The sequence below is a fragment of the Brachionichthys hirsutus genome, chromosome 20 (genome assembly GCF_040956055.1).
Source record: "Brachionichthys hirsutus isolate HB-005 chromosome 20, CSIRO-AGI_Bhir_v1, whole genome shotgun sequence".
Lineage (NCBI taxonomy): Eukaryota > Metazoa > Chordata > Actinopteri > Lophiiformes > Brachionichthyidae > Brachionichthys > Brachionichthys hirsutus.
Window position 1 is genome coordinate 4573619 of NC_090916.1, and position 20012 is coordinate 4593630.

At 41.7% G+C, this 20012-nt stretch overlaps 1 protein-coding gene across 1 annotated transcript in view; it reads left to right on the forward strand.

Annotated features, from left to right (window-relative positions):
- Positions 1–3441: 3441 nt before the first annotated feature.
- Positions 3442–20012, forward strand: part of LOC137909156 (kelch-like protein 29) — a 115891-nt gene continuing 99320 nt past the window's right edge. Inside the window, exon 1 of the mRNA XM_068753585.1 lies at positions 3442–3714. Within this exon, the coding sequence (XP_068609686.1) occupies positions 3442–3714 (273 nt within the window). The remainder of the gene's footprint in view (positions 3715–20012) is intronic.

A 20012-nucleotide genomic window follows, 5' to 3' on the forward strand; every position in this document is an offset into this window, starting at 1 on the left:
GAAGCTTTTAGCAGAGGTTATCACATGTCGCCTGAACAAAAACCTTTGTTTTGTCCGGGGCTGACAGTGACTTCATTGGATGTGAAAGAAAATTGCCAAATCTTTATTGGCACCTTCTCCCTGGAGGTGTGCAGCATGGCGCAAACTGTCATCGCAGATGTGATGCATTTAAGTTTTTATCTGGTCTGGCAGAGTCCACAGGTGTGTTTGGATGTTGGTTTCCTCGGAAAGCTACACTTCATTTCTATGAAGTTGAAGGATGTATCCTGACATCTTGTGATTTAAATAATGGCATGATAACAATCCTAATGAAAGTCATACCTCCATAAGTTTTTCTTGAATCGTCACGAAAGGCTCAGTATTTCCTGTTGTGATGCTATAAATCATTCTACCGTTATTCTAGCTCTAAGACGGAATGACAAAAAAAAAATAAAGTCCAGCTGCAATTAACCGGTAATTCAAAATACGCATTACATGCAATATTAAATGAAAACTGATTTATTACAAATATTTATTGTGGAAAAAGTGGATATGTTGTTCCAGAATCTATTTTCATCAGTGGATAAACCAAAAGCTTGCCCATTGCACCCGTTCGTGGAAGCATTTTCATTTAAATGCCCCCTCCAGAGGGTGCAGAGTTCTCATTTCAGGCCATGTGTGACGGGATAGTCTTTCTCCACGTTGCCTCAAAAACAATGGCCAGAATGGAATTACATTTGACATGTGCTTTGTGGAAGCCCTGAAGGTATGCAACACATGATTGGGTTCTCCAGTTTGCTAATTTTAAATTTTTTAACCACCTTCTGACTGAGGCCAGGTTGATATTATTCTGCCATTACCCTGTGATTATGGAGGTTAGAGTCTATCCGCATCAGCAAAACTAGCTATTCCAGCCGTGGGTTCCTCTTTGTCCTTGGACACATTTTTTTTCCAGTTTCAATTACTAACAATATGAAGCTCATTTTCACATTATAGGGATTTTAACCAAACTGACTGTGAGACCATTAAAAGTTATTTAAAAAATATCCATTGTTGACTTGAAACTGGACAGCAAGGCCGAACGCGTCATTTCCTTCTGGAACTCTGTCACTTTTAACTGTAAACCTGATCTTTCACAGTAGTTGTAGTTACATATATATATATATATATTATATCATAATGAATGTGCTAAACCAATAAATACTGTAAATTGGCATAATGGTAGAATGTGCAGCAGGTCAGAAAACGGCAACAGATAGCTATTTTAATGTTCGTGTAACGATCTTGGGTAATCTGATTTTTCATTATGAACATGCACCAGATAGGATGAACAACACAAATGTACGAATCAACCTTTACAAATGCATTAATCCCCCACTTCTTTTTTCCATTGTTAGACAAAGACAAATGGAGCAAAGGAGAGGATGCAATAATGGTCTGTGCTTGACTAAACCTAAGACTTATTTTCATTCAGGGTGCACATTTTAGATCAGCACACCATCAGCCTGTATTTAAAACGTTTCTAGTGAGAATGCTTCACTAGCACGGAGCTCTTTCTCCCTCTGCTGCATGTTGCGTCCTGTCTGAAGGTTACCCTGCAAGTAGATTGTTGTGGGGTCTCTTGCAAACTCTAAATTATACGATTAATTTTCATGATATGCCACCATTCAAATAGCAAGACTGTTTCTTTGAAGGGAGTACTTTGGATTTTTAAAAATAAATGGTAATCGAGAAAGAATCGAGATTGAAGGTAAAATGGCTGACACCTCTTCCGTGCTCTCGTGATATCTGAAATGGTGACATAAAATAAATAGCACGGATTCATGAATTCAAATGCTCTCTGCCCTCCATTTGTGACTATTCTGAGGTTGTCCTTTTTTTTTCCTTTCCTGTTTTTCTGTAATGTCTTTATTTCCCAGCTGAGGTCTGGAGCTGGAGCGATAAGAGAATATTAACCTGGCACTAACCGGGCCATTGTTTCACTGGGCATGCACCTTTTTACTGTTTCATTTTTATTTTATTTTATTTTACAGATAATACAGGCTAGTGGTATTGTAATATTTGAGGTTATTAAAAGGGGTTACTTCAGAGAGAGAGGGAGAGGTTATTAGAATTAGAAAGAGATAATGGGAGTGTGTGTGCCCCCCCCCCCTGCTTTTAGTTGCTCTCTCTCACTCCATCGCCACGTCTCCACTCACAGTATTTGCAGAGAGCAGTCGTTGTCTGAGTTATAAAAAGAAAAATCAACAAATGAAGAGAGGAAGAAGAGCATGGAAAATAAAAAAAAGGGGTGTCAACAAAGAATCTGTTTTATAGCTGGTAAATAAATGGATGATCACAGCAGTCAGACACGGAGGGGCCAGTGCTCCCACCACAGACTCTATTTGTTCAACACATGCATGAAAGCTGTTATATAAAAAATACAAAACATCAACAGCTTCCTCAAAGTGTCACATGAACAAACTGGGAGTTCTGAAACATTAAAACACTGCTAATACGCTTACTCGCCTGGCGTGCATACGGCTTCTGTGTGCGCACACACACACACACACACAGAGAGACGCACACAGAGGAGCTGGCATTCCGAGGTGAGGCGGCGTGACAGACCCCAGCGTGCAGAATAAAGACCCCTCATCGTTCTACTTACAGACCAGGGGGTTTTTCTGAACCCATTTTTTGTTCTTTATTTCATCTGTTATCGAGTGCTCGGGAAGCGTACCGTATCTTTGGTGTGGAGGAGGAGTCCAATGTGCTGCAATCCCCTCAGTGATGGATTTGTGTCCTCCTGTCCAGCTTTTCTTTACTATAGAATAGCGAGTTGTATGCGACTCATGGAACACGGGGGCACCGTACCCCCCCGCACTGATGCAAGTCCAGACTTAAATGATGATTGGATGGAATTAAGCAGCCATTAGACGCATGATTTAGCCATTCGGATGAGCGAGTTTCGACTGCAAGGTCGTGACGCGGCTGCTCCATCCCGAACTTCCAAAAGTGTTCCTGTTTTTTTGTTTCGTTTTAGTGAATTGTTTTAATCTCAGCCAGCCAATCTTGCGCCGTATGGTGCTGGCACTGATGGTGGTTTGTTTTATGGACCTGCTTGGCGGTACTCATTTCTCTCCCTCTTGTTGCAGCCCCCCCCCCCCCCCCGTTAATGACTGGGAGAATGGGAATTAGAAGCAGACAATGAGGCGCAGTATGTCCATGTCAGTCAGGTGCGTTAGGAGCAGATGCTTGGAGCGTTTACACACCTTCACATCAGCATGTGTTCTCCCTCAATCGCTTGATGTCGAGCTTGTTCTCTGCCGGACGGTTTCTGTCTTTGAAATGTTCCTTTGGGTCTTTATTTCTTGCGTACATTTGGAAATGCATCACAAAACATTTTCTACCTGACCTTGACCTTTTTCCGTCTGTTTCCTACAGGCCAACCCCTGTCGTTCCCTCTGAAAGGAAGAGGAAGTGATGTCGCGCCACCACCACCGTTTTGAGAGGGACTACCGGGGACCCTGGGAGCGCAGAGACATCCGTCCTTCTGGCCTCCACAATGGAGGAGCCAATCACAGCTGTGCCTCTGCCATTGTAAATGGCAACAACCGTCCGGGGCTCCTTCCCCTACCTGTCATTCCCTCTCTCCTCCCCACCCCGGTCTCAGTTGCCGTGACAACATCAAGCAGCGACATAGTGATTAAGCGAGGCATCACGGCAGCGGGATCAGTGACTCCAGCGTCGGTCAAGGTAAGAGTCTACCACACCCGGTTCCCTCTGACCCGACTGCCCTGTCAGTGTTCTCCTCCAGCTGCTGCCTTTGTCTCTCCTCATCTCAACTTTTGCTGTTTTGGTATTTTGTGTTTGAAGTTTGCCCAACTGGACATAATCTCCAGCTTTCCTCATGTTTTTCCGACTTTTCATCTTCCTTCTCCCTCGCTTTCTTCAAATGTTTCTGCGCTATCCGACTCACTGGCATGCCAGTCTTCATGGTTCAACTGTCTCAGCTCTTCAGGCCTGTCACTCACTCTCTCTCTCTCTCGCTCTCTCCGCCCTTATCTCCCTCGCTCTCTCCGCCCTTTTCCCAGACTCCAGTTTTGCACTCTTTTTCGGTCCACAGCCTCATTCTTGCCAAACCATTTTCATTCCATCTTCATTTTCTCTCTCTGCCAAATGGCAGGCTTCTGCTGCCTTTGCCTCTTTGGTGATTCTTTTTCTTTCATTTTATGAAAGACCTCTGAAAGTAGCTCGGATGGGGGGGCCGCTGTCCTAAGTGATAGTTAGGGGTGGTACTTTTCTGAAGCCGCGTAAACAAACACAAAATGACCACATTATTATTAGAAAACCCTGCTTTCTTTCCAACCCTTATTCAATGAAACACTGTACAAAGACAAGGTGTATTGAACATTCAACATGACAAGCTTGTTGTTGTTTTTTTGAAGGCAAATGACATTTATTTTTTTTAGTAAACACACATTCAGTCTGAATTTAGAATTCCAAGCAGCACATTCCAAATAAAGCTTTCACAAGGAGATGTTTATCACTATTTTACATGACATTTTCTTTAAAATTACACAAATAAGAATTTTAAGAATTGGAACATAATTTTTTTTCCATCCTTATTCCACTACCTCTATATGCAACTTCAGGTTCTAAACAGTTGTTGACTAGTTTGAGCTTCATGGTTTTCAATGTTCACAGGTGGGGACTGCAGGTAGGCTTATCCAATTACAGTTTAGCATGAAGCTACACTGTTGTGTCTCATGCAGAATGCGGCTTGGCATTATCCCATTCAGTAATACACACTTTTCAAACACAAACATGTTTTATCACTTTGCTGCTTGACTGATCAAAGATCAAACTCATCCAACATTGCTTTTTTTTCAGCCTTGACCCTCACCTAATGCGATTTCCCTCAAAACTTAAATTATATTGTGAGTGATGTAAAGAAAAACCTACAATTCTTTCAGTTACACATATAAGAAATAAGTTTTTGGACATTTCTTATTAACGCATGTGAAAAAAAATTAATTCAATAAATAAAATAAGATTAAAGGCGAAATAAGAGCAGTCATTGCTCCAAATAGCTTCTTTTTTTTTTTTAAGGTAGGTATTGCCTCCCAAAGCAATATCGTAATTGTGTGAATTCATCCAAAACTCTCTGGACATAAGTGCCAATATTTGAGTATTGCCTCCAGTGTGCTTATTTATGCTTTATCTTAATTGTTTATTCCACATGGTTTAGCGCTTGTACAGTAAACTGCAGTTTCCATCTGAACGCTGCGCTCTTTGTGCTCACAGCCCTTCATCCAGGGATTTGTTCTCTAGCTGGCTGTCAGCAGCTTGTAAAGAAACGGCCTTACCTAAAAGAGTCAGGCATTCCCCCCCCCCTTGTCCCTGCTTCCATGGGGGTTTTCATCTCTTCTCAACACTTCTCATCACTATCAGATCATTTTCTTTAATTGGAAATTCAGCAGCTCCATTTTAGATTCCCCCCCTTTCACCTCAGGCTTTTGGGATTTCACTCTAAGAGCAGTGGTAAACAATACGCTGGTCATTTAGCCCGTAAATGCACATCATTAGATACCGCTCTGAAAGCGCCAGCCGCAGAGCGAGTAAATCTGCTCTGACACTGTGTCGGCCCTTCCTTTTGTGTGGCTGAATAATTACATACATCCCTACAAAGTCTCGCCAACTCCCACCGTAGCCATTGTCATCAGTCAACGGCTGCCAGAGCAATTAGGTGCATTACCGTCCACGGCGAATGCACAGTTGTGTAAAGGTGGAATATGTGTGGGAATCTGTGTGCTTGTAGCACCAGATATAATCTCAACCTTTGCCCAAATGCATCTTTGTTATCTTTATTCAGGGTTTTACCTTTTCACTCCTCGTTCCAATGACAGCCCTTTGTGGGGTGTACCATGGAGACCACCATCATGAAGGGACACACCCATCACACCCGTCTTTGATGGCCACCAGAGCCTGCCTTTCTATCTTCATCCTAGCTGTCTTCTGCTCTCTCTCTCTCTCTCTCTCTCTCTCTCTCTCTCTCTCTCTCTCATCTCTGATCAAAGCTGTCGGGAGTCACTAAAAGTTTGATGGACGGATGCACCTCTCTCTCTCTATCTCCATGGTCCCTGCATCTCTGCTGTGTCCATGGCTACACTAAAAAGCTGACAGACAGTTATTGATCGCCACTGTTTGGAGACTCGCTCTTTATAAACGTGACGGCCCAAGCGGGGACACATCCCAATAGCTGGATCTGTTCAGGTGTGTGTGTGTGTGAGAGAGAGATAGTGTTTTCCCTACATAAAAGCCTCTGTTTCATTCATGAAAATGTGTGTCATAGGACTGTTTTATAGTCTGCTGGTGTTCCAGCTTCAAACTAAAGGGGAAAGAGTTACATGATTGCCATCATGATGCTGTGTGTGTGTAATTGCACGCACTTGTACACAGTTGTGCCAAGGCGCGGATGTGTGTAGGACATGTGCTGCGAGTTGAAAAGCACCATCTGGTCGTATTGGCCATCCTGGTTGAAAGCCAACCACATGGAACAGTGGACCGTCGTTAATTTTGAGCGTGTAGCTTTAAATTGTAATCCTCTCCCGGTCAAATTAATGAATTTTATGTATATTTGTGCTGTTGTTGTGGAGGTATAGTCACCAGAAACATGAATTCCTCTTTATTAGTGGTCACACAACAATTTGTCCCCTCCTCGTAAGAAAGGATTTGCTTATGCCAGTGGAAAGTCCACTTCTGTTTTCCCTGCTATGCTTCTGTTCTGAGTGATACAGAGCATCACTCCTCAGAATACCAGTTTCACTCGGTGCACTATGGGTAAATAATTCAATAGACTATGTTTTAATGAAGTTATCTTAATAGCGTAGTTTATTGAATTTATAAATAAGCCAGTTTCCAGAAAACTGTTGGTACAAAGGGAGACTTTAAGGTTAGGAAGACGTACCCAAGGTTGCAGGAACGCTTGTACCGCTTTGCTGAAATGGCGGATAGCTAAGAAGTGTCATCTGTGGAGATACATATATAAAAAATAAAATAAAAAAAAGTCTTTTCACTGGCTAACTGTGGAAGAGGGAGCATGGTAGGGATTACTTTGATGAAATAAAAAAAAATAACCAGCAAAAAGCACAGGCTTTTTATTCAGTGTTGATGAGGGTTTTTTTTATAGGTTTTAAAAACGAATGTGTAATTTCACTCTGAATGTATCTTCCTGCACAGACGGCTCACAGAATCACATTGATTGCTTTGCATGATTTAATCCCTTAAAATGTGATTTTTAATCCATCCTCCCTCGATGCTCAGTAGCACGAGTGCTGGAATTTCTTTACCAGCCTTAAATACAATACAGGTATTGCCGTTAAATAAAGGAATATGCAGGTTTTTTATTTACAATTACAAAACAAATTTACAATAAAAAATATCATGTGTATGTCTACAGTTTTATTTATCATTCCAAATAAGTATTAAATTTAGAATTCTGTGTTCGTGACAGAATAATATCCTTCCTCTTTGTTGTGGTGCTTTTGTTTTTAGAAATATGTTGATTGTCTATATTGCTGTTTTTTTTTGTTTCACAAAAGATTAACTCTAGTGTTTAAAATCTAGAGAGTAAAATTTTCTATTCCTTCATCCTGCAGCCATCTCATTGGTTAAATGATGCTGGTAATAATCTCATGCCCTTTAATTGTTCCAGCATTTTGCAAAAGATCCTTTCATCTTTTTTTTTTCAGTATTTTGAATGTGTTACTATTCAAGGGCAGAATAATAAAATCTAAAATACAAAAAGAAATGTGTGAAATGCATACTTTTTGAGAATTGGCTTGTGTATTCTTTATCTTAATTTTACAAATGAATGAATACTGTATACACGGTTACTGTCACTCATCAGGATTTTGAATGGTAATTATCAGTTGGTTTTCATTGTTTATACATTGAATACAGAATTGGAGTATATTGCTTTTTTTCATTTCACAGAAACCACAACCTTATCATAATCCAGGAATGAAAAGTAGCACACAAGCCATGAGCATTGTATCGGATGACGGTGGGCATATTTGTTTTTTACCTTTAGTTCTATTTATTTAAAGTCCTCTTCAATGAGGACTCAATGCTTCTACTTCACACACTGCTGTTGGATCTTCTGCTGATGGGAACAGAACGGAATGCCTGCTGTTGGCAGTCCATTAAAGCGCTTTTCCCAGACAAGGCCAAATGCATCATTCTGTTCTGCTGAGCACGTCTTAACAGAACCCGCATCCCATGACAGATCGGCATCGCACCGCCTGGCTGATTCCTTTGCAATAAGTGGTTACTCTATTATCGTACGCATATGTTTAAAAGCTGTAGGGAGAGGCTTGTGAGCTCCATTGTGTATAGTGTATGTAGTGTATATAGTCATGAGGATGCTTTTGTTCAAAGTTGATTTTACATTTCCCTTAATATTCAAAATAAACTGTTGTATCTGGATTTTAAACATTGTTATTACCTCAGTGTTGGTGACTGCAGCCACCAAGCTCATCTTGGAAAAGAAAAGAAAAAAAGAATCACTCATTGCCCCTTTTCATGCACTGATTTAAAAATGTCAAGTAGCCAGTGGATTGAAGCAGACACCATACTGTGGCCAGCACAGCATGGTGTCTGTTGAGCAGTGGGTGTCATAGTCTCACTCAATCAGAAGGTGAAGCAATTCACAGCTGCGAGATTAAAAATATATATATATTGCTTCAGTCCTTATATAAGCAAATTACAAAGAAACATATATTACCAGCTTTGAAATATTCACATTTTTTATTGCCTCTGTAGTTTAATATATATATATATATGAACTCGACCCATGAACAATTTCTAACCGGTAATTTGCAATATATATATATATTAATATATATATTAATTATAATTTTTTATTTTTGCTTGACCTTTAGATGTGAAGATGAGGAAGATTTTTCAGGTGGCGAGAGGAGAAAGGGGGGAGAGTGGAATAACCTTGTGACAAGTCGCTGTGAAATGTATTAAATATGACGCTAGTAAAGTTTTAGAAGGTGAACACTTGCATGAGGGAAACCAAAAGAAAAGAACGTGAGAGAGTTGTGTTATGAGGAGAGTAGCTTTTGAATTAGCTTCATCTAGAAGACAAAATTATAGCTGTTATATCAAGTAGTGAGTCTCTGTCGCACAGGGAAAATTCGACGTAACGTTTCTAACATTAGACGGCTTTACTATGGGGGAATGAAAATCAACCCTGCCAACTGATAATGAAAGCTGAGAGCGCAGCTTGAAGGAATCTGAATGCTTCCCATCTCGAGATAATGTCACCCAGGCTGCCTTTTGTGGTTTGCGCTGACGGACATGAAAGATGATGCAGCCAATCAGATGATAATAATTCAGAATGTTTCTACCATACCAGAAATAATCGTGGTGACTTTTAACCGCTGGCGATCAAAGATATTGTTTTGTTCTTTTACTCCTGACATTTCAACCCAAACAAAACTCAAATTACACTTAGAATTCTCCCGACACACCAAACGGCGGCAGGCTTTCGTCACTCCTGTTATCTTTCTCCGAGAAGCAGAGAGGTAAACAATCTTCACGCCACCCTGGATATGATTTATTATCCTTTACTGTATGTGTTGTCATCCTGTCGCCGACTTGCTGAGCGCCATTTGCATTCACAGTGAGAATGTCACAAAAATCCAGCTCTCAGAAGACGGTCCCCTCTGAAGCGCTCCGAGCTGATTGATTAGAAATGCGTTACTCCCGCGATGTGGCTTTCATTTATTATCCATGCGCCATCTTGTAAAACCTGAAGGCTTCATTCGCAGGTGAGTCAAGTGTCTCTTTATCTGACTTTTCCCTGTTTGAACGCTTATGCAATTTTAACTATGCTGAGTTAGAGTTCTGTTGCTCGGTTTTGTTCTTCTTTGCGAGCGCTTAAGTGGAGACGTGTCCGACTGTATTCTCGTGCTAAAAGTCAGTTTGTCTGACACGGAGCCGAGATGAACCTGTCAGCTCTTTCTGTCTTATTTGTTTGGCCGAAATGTCAGCTCAGATAAAGACAGCCCTCAGCAGCCAGGCCTGCCTCAACAAGCTGACAGGCCGCGATTTCAAATACCCCTCTTTCTGGGCTCTACTGATTGGATTTTTTATTTTCTTTTAACCCCTCTGTGAAAACAGGTACTGGATGCGTCACACCCTTTTGTATGCCTTAAACCCTAAAATGAATGTAATTGATTAACATTTTCTAATCAAATCAAATAACATTTAGATGTTTGTGGACAAACAAATCCAAAACCGAGACATTATGGAATATTTGCCCTCGAGGGAGCAAAGTGGGGATTAAGCAGTAATGTACGGAAACTTCAGCGGGATAATGAAAAGCAGCGATTGTGTGTTTACAAGGAGGAGATGCGTCAGGGTTTGGGTTTCTCAGCGCCATGCGGGGAGAATTAAAGCTTTGCGCCCTGAGTCAGACAGAGGAGCGCTGCTGCGTGTGTTCATCAAGCACAGAGATGCAGAGCCAGCCAACCAGACCAACAGGCAGGAAGCCAGACGGACTGAAAGACAGGCAGGCAGACGCCTCGCTCATGAGGACCGCACTGTCAAATTGTCTAAAAAGTATTGTAAAAAGAACCGTCAGTTTTCAGTTTTTGAGAATCAGCATCTGGAATCAGATTAAGAACGAGCCAAGCCATTGGTCGAGAGCTACAGAAGCGCGTTAACCTCGTCACACAGCAAAGACATCAATGTATGTTATTGGCAAAACACACACAAAATAATGACAGAGGTTTAAATGAAAAGCAGCATGAAACTCAAACGGCTGGCAGATGTGTGACGATAGCGATGCTACAGGGCGTAGAATCGGTGACGGCGAGCGTTATCTTTCTCTGCCTTGTCCATCTCATTGTGACAGGATGTTCTACAGACTTCAGAATCCTGTCTGGCTGCTCCTGTGGGTCATCGGCGTCCATCTTTTCATCCATGGGGCTGAGATCCGAGCCGACCTTTTGTGCCAACAATGGAAAGCCACGTTTATCCTTCCAATCATATTATGTCTTTCTTGTCACAATTGTAAAGCCCTGGCCGAGTCCTCGCTCTCTCTCCACCTTTGATTTTGATGTGCAGTTTCTGCTGCGTTCAATGCTGGATTATAATCCTCTGGGCGGAAACAAAAAAACGAGACGAGGAGGATTATTTTCCCTGAAACCACTGATATCTTAAAATAGGAGAACTTTGCGGATTGGGGCTTTTTGTGGTTTTTTGTTGTGTTTTTATTGAAGTATGCATTCAGAGGGGGGTTGCTAGCCTCCTTGTTTGTCTCTTTTTTTGTTTTGTTTTGTATGTGTGGGTGGGTGGGAATGAAAAGCAGCCCCGTCTCCAAACTAATCCAATAAGCGGTCATTAGATATCACAGTCAGATCTCGCTATGCCCGTGAGAGACGAGATGCGAGCCCCTTCTCTGTCGATGTCCCAATGGCGATGCAAAATGAGTGTGTGGTAATGAAAGGGCCGAGGAGTGTGTCGTCATCCAATACTGTACAACTGCTCCCCCAGCAGAGATCATTGTCTCTCTCATCTGACTGAGCAGAAACCGGCACGCTGGCTATGTCTCCTTCTTCTTTCCGTTTTCTCCTGTGCTCTTGAGATGTGTTGGGAAAGAAATCAAGATCCTTTTCTCGTCACCACAGCGGCCCCTTTGATGAAAGTCAATATTATAGGATCCTCTTTCCCATGTTTTAACCCCAATGCTTTTAATCTCCATCATCAATCCCCCCCCCCCAAACATCAACCCTTCCAGCCACTTCAAACCGCTTCTTGTCTTTGTTGAAGCACAGATCCTCAACACTGTTGCCTCCCTCTGAGCGGGCTTGTGTGAAATTGGATTGCTGATCCGTTTGCACTGAGTGGCAGAGATGTAATAAGGGATAGTGGGAAACCGCGTGTTCCAACGCCAGAGACGGCTGTTCCAGGACATCGGCGGATCGCAGTCGACGCTTGACTCTGAGTCCGCATCTCCTAACGCGAGGAAATGCTCTTGAGAAATCTCATGGAAATATAAAGTAGAACTAAACCACAAAGCAGAAACACGCAGGACTGCGTTCAGGCACGTTGCTCTCCTAACCGCGTGGAAGGTTGTTGAATTTGCTCGATTCACTCCGACGTTAAGTCGTCATTATACCGTCGATCCCAGGGCAAATGGCCGAAATGGCTGTCATCTTTGATTTGACATTGCTTGTCAGCACTGCAAAGTGATGCTTCACACAAATTTAGCTGCCGATTATTGAACGATGGGTCGAGAGAGGGTTGATGATTTGCACTTTCAGGCGTCAAGAGTTTGTAACAAACAATTATTATGATTAAGAATATGCCTTAATCCATGACATCCACTCTAAGCTGCCACCTTCTTGTAGCTGAGGAAGTATTCTGAGAGTATCTTATAAACCCCTGTATCAGAAGTACGTTATAAAACTACAATGCCTTACTGACTAATCTGCATTTTGACCTTGCTGAGCACAGTCGAGACCACACTGTCATCTCAGGAGTTTCAAGTGGCCACTCACTCAACGTTCCATCCGTTTCCATGACTACAGACGGTTCATCAGTGACGCCTCGTGTCTCAGACTCGTATCATCTTCAACTTGTTCTTGATGCTACTTCAAAGTTCAAGTGTGATGCCCCCTTTTAGCCTGTGAACGCTGGCTTGCATGTTATTTTCACAGTACCTGGCTCGTTCACCAGAAGACCCTATCACTGAGATACAGCACCCTGGCTTATGGCTTTGCATTAGACTGCTTTGCTTAAGCCTCTCCTCCCTTCTTGCATAAGACCTACCAAGGTTGCAAAGCTGACTTTACCTCCTGCATTGTTTCTGATGGGGTTCACTTTCTTTGGGCTCCCATGCAGGATGAGACCGGTTTAGGCTACAGTATTGACGCCAACCCTACTATGCCACGATTATCTTCCTCTGAACGGCTTTTGATGGGTCGTTCAAGGACGTCATGTGTTGTGAAGCACCTGCAGGGAGAGCTTTCCACTGTTTGACAAGTGCATCATCATCATCCTCTCCATGTCATTGACCTTAGAGACTGGGGTCTTGTAGATGGTCATTGGGCACATTATCGTATGCTGGAGATTACGTTTGAGGCATTTAATGGATTGTTGATACCTTAAAGATGTCCATTTCTGCTTCAACTTCTGTTATGTAGCCGGGAATGTGTTAAAGTAGCCATTTAATCTCTAATTTAGAGCCGGGCACCGCTGACTCAGAAATGAAATCTTATTTATATAGAAATCCTATTTTCATGCAAGTAATGAGATGGTCTATAAATAGTTATTTGCCTCCACAAAAAAATAATAATATCCGTCCAGCCTTTTCCCCCCTCTCCTTCCTCGCCACCTCCTCTCCCTTTGTCCTGTCCTGTTCCACAACTACAGAATAAAGAGCGGTGGCATTTAAAAAGGTCCGCATGTGGAGGGGTTGACATTCAAAGTGCTGCCACCTTAAGGTTAACTCCAAACGAAAGGTGATGGTGAATGTAGGCTTTTAAAGCATCAGTCACATCATGTGGAATATCAGATCTCAGCCCGACAGAGTAGCGTGCGAGGTTACAGGTAAACAGTCTCTCTGATGCACGTCTGGCACTCCTCACGCTTCTCTCTCACGTTTGCCTTATTAATGTCTGTCGGCGCTTTGAGCATCAGCTAAATGCAAAATATTTAATGTTTTCACCTGCCTGTTATTAATTTGTGCAAATGAAAACAGCAGCAAAAAGAGACTATTGGTGTGTCTGAAGCTGAAGTTGAACTTCGGTTAGCTTCATCTCCCTTTGCTCCCACTGTGGCTTTGCTTTGCTTTTCGATACTCATGTCCTTGTGCACAAATTTTCTATTGTTTGTTAGGAAAACACATTTTGTCAGCCAGACATTTAGAGTTTTGGATCAATTTCCATCCCGTTTGTTCCTGATATTCATGGTCCCCAAATGACATATCCTGATTGCTTCATTCATTCACAGCATTTTTAATCAGACAAAATGTTTATGGCGTTACATTTCCGTCTCCCACAGTTCTACTTTTGGTATTTTATTAACAATGCGCTGCTGTGCTGGACTTAAATGCCAAAATTGTTACTGAACATGGGCGTCTTAAGTATGCACGTTATGTATGTATATTATCATCGCAAAAACCTTTAAAGCTCTCTCTCTGTGTGTTTGTGTGTGCGTGTGTGTGCATTTTAATTCACAAAGGTCCTCATTATGACTCGGACTCAGACAACTTTTGTCTTTTTGTTTTTATTAGCCTCTCATTATTCTTCTTATTTCCCCCTGTCCATTATTTCATTGTCAGTTCCTTGTATTGTGGCCTAGTTGCCGTGAGCCCTCCCTGCACACTGTGCTCAGGGGATCTACAGCCAGTAGTTTTAATAATACACACATAAATAATAGATATATTTTAAATGCAAATTCTAGCAGGGACTTTGGGGGTGACTGAATCATGTCGCATTTGTGGTTTGACCTTAACTCAAGCTAAGAATTTACTGGGAGCTTGGTGCTTCTCATTAAGAGCTCCTCACATCATCACACTGCCAAGTACTCCTGTATATTCCTTTTATCTTTACCGGCTGCTGCGTTCACCTTGTTAAGCAGCATTGGCTCACAATTGAATTGTAAGGTAACATTTTACATCATGAATTGTAGCCAGTAGGTACATCTTTAAAATAATTGCCCCGGAGATGAATGTTCAATGTTTAATTCTTTAATGGAAAGATGAGCAAGTGAAAAACGGCCAAAGCAGCCATTGAGCCACCGTACATAAAAAGTGGAAAACATTGTGAAATACTGCCATGTATTTGGAAACAACTGACGTTATAAATCCAGAGCGGGTATCGTCGTCCAGACATTTACTGCCTCTTGCACACAAATTTTTAAGATGTGTTTTCATAAAAGAGAGTCGTAAAGCATTTCTCCAATTCAGGAAATGGACACAATCATGGGCAATATTTTAGAATTACTGTAGTTATTGTGTCTCAAAGATTAGTTTTTCCTTGCTGGCTGGATTTGAGATTACGCCCAGGCAACTCCTGCTTCAACTTTACATCAATTCAATCCTATTTTACTTTTGTACTAACAGACATTCCAGAGTACGCTGACTCCAGTCTTCACATTCCTCACTTAAATCACCACTCACCAGTCGGTTATGTCCAACTTCAGATCCGCGCTGATCCCTGAATTTCTTTTTGAACTATCTTTGCTCAAAAAAAATTATAAATGCACAAAAATGTGAATCGTCAACAAAGGCCACACAGCTTGCTATTCCTCTTTAATTCGGCTTTAATAATGCTGCCAACTATATTGCAACCATAATCAGATTCGATACTACTGGGAAATAACAGTTGATAACGTTTGAAGAGGAGGATAATATCCCTGTTCAAATTAGTGGGCAATTTGAAATTTAATAAATTGTCTGTTCAACATAATATTTCACCAGTTGAGTCCAGAGGCAAAGCAATGCAAGAGTAATTGAAAGCAATTAGATTAGATTACTAAATCTGATCTTTCCAGTGGATTACATTACTCGTTGACAATTTTAAGTAACAAGTCAGTAACATTTAAGAGCAAACATTTATCAAGTCTGTCTCCATCTCTGCACTGCTCCGCGGTAGTGGATGTCCAGGAATCAATCCACACATGATGTTCTTTTCTCCAGTGCTCTCGTTAGCAATAATTTGCATTTAAACTTGCCTCCCTTAATCCTAAACTCAGTTTGTCGCGACACCAGCTGTAAAGTTATTTGTAACAAACTGGAGTGAAAACTAATTTCGCTATAATCCATCATTGTCAGTGTAACGGCTTTATTAAATAAAGTAATTACTTCGTAATTGCTTGGTGCTGAAGTGGCGCACTTCTTTGCATACCGGGGTGATTATGTCTTAAATTACTATACAGGTGTGTGAATGGCTTGGTGTGTCCTGCCTCTTAGCATCGCGACATCAGTGTAGTGCATTACACCTCTTTAGTTGTCTCAGCGCCAGTGAACTTGGCAGTCGGATTCGGTGTCGTTATGCGCCAAACACGCCAGGCAATGCTGTGCCTGTCGTTTAAAGAGAGAGAGAGAGAGAGTGCCGTAATATATAATTGTTGCAGTGCTATCTGTAACCCTCCTCCATTATGGCATTCCCTGTTCATTTTATCCATTACGGGTGCTATTACTGTGGCTGCAGTATAGCCTAAATGTCAGCCCAGTGTGAGTTGTATTGCCATTTTACGCACACGTACACACAAAAAGCAAAAGCTTTCTGTACCGCAGCGCAGGCTTCCTTCTGTTTGAGGTTATTTTTGTAGTCATTGGAACTCCTCCAGCTGCCATCACAATTAAGAAGCTGATTCTGGCCGGCTGTTTGCCCGTCTCCAGATGTATGTCAGAACAGCGCATAAGGAGAACAGTCTCAAGGTCGTATTGAAATTTGAGCCATTTCATCAAGAGGCATTATGGGAAGTGCTGCGCTTCCTAGGAAGCAATAAATATTTCCAAACAGGGGCCGAGTGCAGTCGGCACACAGCCCGAGCGAGTTGTTATTTTTAGCATCAAAATGCATTGTGGACGTTGTTGCTCTCTGCCGTTCTGTCATAACGGCTGCAGAGCTATAGGCCCTCCACCGATCGCGCTTGATGTCAGCGCAAGTATGGTTCTGTAATGACGTTCAGAACCATAGCAAGAACAGTGAGGGAAAAGTTCATCAGCATAACATTTCATACCCGTGAAAGGGGCCCGTAACGGAACGTCTCAGCGACTGGAATGCAAATGACAAAGTTGTTCAAACGAATGCTTTGCCAAGATGCTTTGTTCCTATTCTACGTGTTTACATGTGGGAAGTGAGTGAATGAATGCAATATGGAGCAATACAGACATTAAATATCAAGCTGACATTTTTTTCTGATGTGGTTAACTCTTCAAAATTAGGTTATAATTAAGCCAAATGACTTGTGCTGATATGGTGACCACCACTGGATTTTACAGGACGCTTCACAGAATGTCTGCACGCTCTAAATGAAACGTGCTGCTGTTTTTACTTTATGAACCGGTAAGGCATCAGATCTGACATTTTTTTCTTGTCACAATTCTGAATGTGGATGGTGTAGAATAGATAATAGTTTTTATTTAGTGTTCTGATTGGCTAGCACTCCTGTCATAATCGGATTGTTTTGAACGCATACACTGTTAAGGACGTTTTTACATGAGAATATTTATAAAACTTTGCTTTGCCTCTGATATTTGACAAGAAATAGATTTCAATGTTGCAGCTTGAAAGGGCATATTTGACTCCAAGCCAGAAACTAGCCATGTCAAATACTGAACAAGGAATATGGCCTGACTTTCAGAAATAGCGCAGAGAGCTCAGCATTTGTCCCTCTCTATGCAGTAGACTGTTAACTTGCAGTCAGCCATCAGAAGTCCTTGCAAGTGTTCTCTTTTGAAGGGCAGTCAATTCTGCTTCACATGAAATCGCAGAATCAAGAAAAATCCGCCCATAAATCGCCGGAATCTTTTATCTTAAGATTTGCAAAGCCACAATGACCCATTAATAATCAGTATGATTGTTTTGTTAGTGCAAATGTGTCTCCCAGCTTGCAAATCAGACATCTTATGCAGAGCGTTGCTGGGTTTTTGATGTGTGTTATTTTCTCAGGAGAATAAAAGCCATGAGAGTTAAAAGCCATGTGGGTGTGTCTGCGCTCCCCAGCAGAACGAGGTTAAAGACGTACAGCCAAATCTAACATCTGCACTTCACTGAATGACAGCTGCTGATTCAAAACGTGACGCCTGCACATTTGTGGAAAAAAAATCAAAGCATCTTGGGTTGTTAGCAAGGTCAACGGCAATTTATGAATTTCAATCTCTTTGACTTCTCTACTGATTTCTTACACAGAGGCTTACAAACTTAAATGCATAGATAAATAATCATTGTCAATATGCAAACACACACACAGAAGATGGACAAAGAAAAATAGCTGGCTGAATAGTGAATGTCTTGAACAATAGCAGATGGCTCCTGTGGCTCGGTTGCTCTGGTCAATGGTGTTAAACTCCCGCCAATCTGTGCAGCAACCTGCTTGAAGGGTAAATATTGAATCTAGTTTGATTCATGGAAAAGGATGAAAATGTGGGCAAAAGAAATAAAAAGTGTGAGAGTCCAATCAAGACCAAACATTGCAGGAATTTGCGTGTTTTATCACTGCATGTATCTATCAATGCGCCGATGGGTTGCGTTTGCAGTTGCAAAGAGTACTTAAGTATAATTAAATAATTACATTTACCGGTAATTTAATGCATTCCGCTGTATGTTATCTTTCTCCCAGCCGTTAATAGCTACTTTGCATTAATACATTTTGAGAACTGTTATGAGTATCGATGCTAGCGCTTATCTAATGGTGTTATATATGTAATATTAGTGAAAGAGTCCATGTTGGTTTCACAGCTGTTGCGTGAATGTGGTACATAGTTACAATACCAGAATATCCTGTGGTAGTCGGATACTCAAGTTGTCAGGGTAAGTTTATTTCGATCCTGCGTCAGCCTTTGCAGATGAGCTGCATGGTGCCATTATATTGCCGGTGCTTGAACAAGACTGAAAGTCTAAAGGTATAGAAAGTTTAATAAAATGCCATTGAGGGTTAAATATAAACACAGACAAGACAAGGCCTGAACACACTTCAGTCAAAGTGGCTCTTATTATTCCCTTTAAATTGCAGTCTGGAAAGCAGACACATTCCAGCTACTTCTCCCTTGAACTTGTGCAAGGACGTTTGGAAATGGCTTGAATCAGCGAGCCCTTCTCCTCGCGTTCACGTCCTGCCTTGACGTCCCTTCCACCGTGTCCACTCTGCTTTATTATTTCATAGTAACAAAGCCCTTCAAAGATCTAGGTTGAGCTGATCATTAGCAAGTAAAAAGGCTGATCAAGGCACCTACTTAAAGTTTATTGTGGTCAAAGAAAGAGACATTAATATTCATCAGGTAGGAACACAAGGCGGAGAACGAGAGCTGTAATAGTTGTTCTATTTACAATCCTTTAAATTTGTATGGAGCAACATGACCAGAAATATCTCCGTGTGTGACCTGCATATTCTCCAGGTAAATGAGACATGTTAAATGATGTGCCAGAGGGAAAATGGCTCCTTTCACGCAGCACACACTGTTCCGATCATCACAGATAACTAAGCCGGAAGGCCAGGAACCTAATTTAAGGGCTATTTACCATTCACAAGATTTTCAATGGTGCCGCTCCCGGCTGCAGCAATGGCCAAAATGAAGCGCATATAACTTGCAAGAGGAAAAACCTTTACACCCTGTATTGTCCTTGAATGCAAGGATTCTTTTTTTCTTCTAGTTTGCGCAAGGACATCAATTAATAATTTCTCCGTCTTATCTTGGAAAAACTTTGCTCCTCAACTCCTCAACAGTCGTACGGCAAAAGTGCACCCACTTTGATCAAAAGCAAAGAAAGGGATGTTATTAATGCCCCGGCACGTCTTCCGGCTGCATCACCCAGACTTGAACAACGAAAGGGACATCGGTTTTAATCAGTCATAATCCTAGATCAGCACTTAAAGCAGGATTTGTCCCTGAACTGATCGATTGTTGCCTTTTCTCCGCATGTTCAGGCATATCTCTGTTGCGGTGCGACAATAGCTGTCGAGCAATGATCTCTTTCCCTCGTCCTTTTGTCTTTGCCATCTATTCCTCTTAGCGTTTTCATAGTGTACAAAAACGCCCACTGACATCGGGTGTTTTGTCTACACTAGAAAAGAATGCTGATGGCATTTATTTCTGGTGAAATGACTCTGCGGTGCTCGGTGGCATTCATTAGCTATATCCCCCACAGAGGTCACACAGCAGCGCTGAAACAAAAAGCCATTGCCTTTATTTCTTTGTTACAGTGTATTGCTGTGAGAATTTAAATACCAGTGTTCCGCAAGCAAAAGGCATGTAACATGTAGCGTTGGTGCTTAGTTTGATGTTTTCTACAAACAACATACAA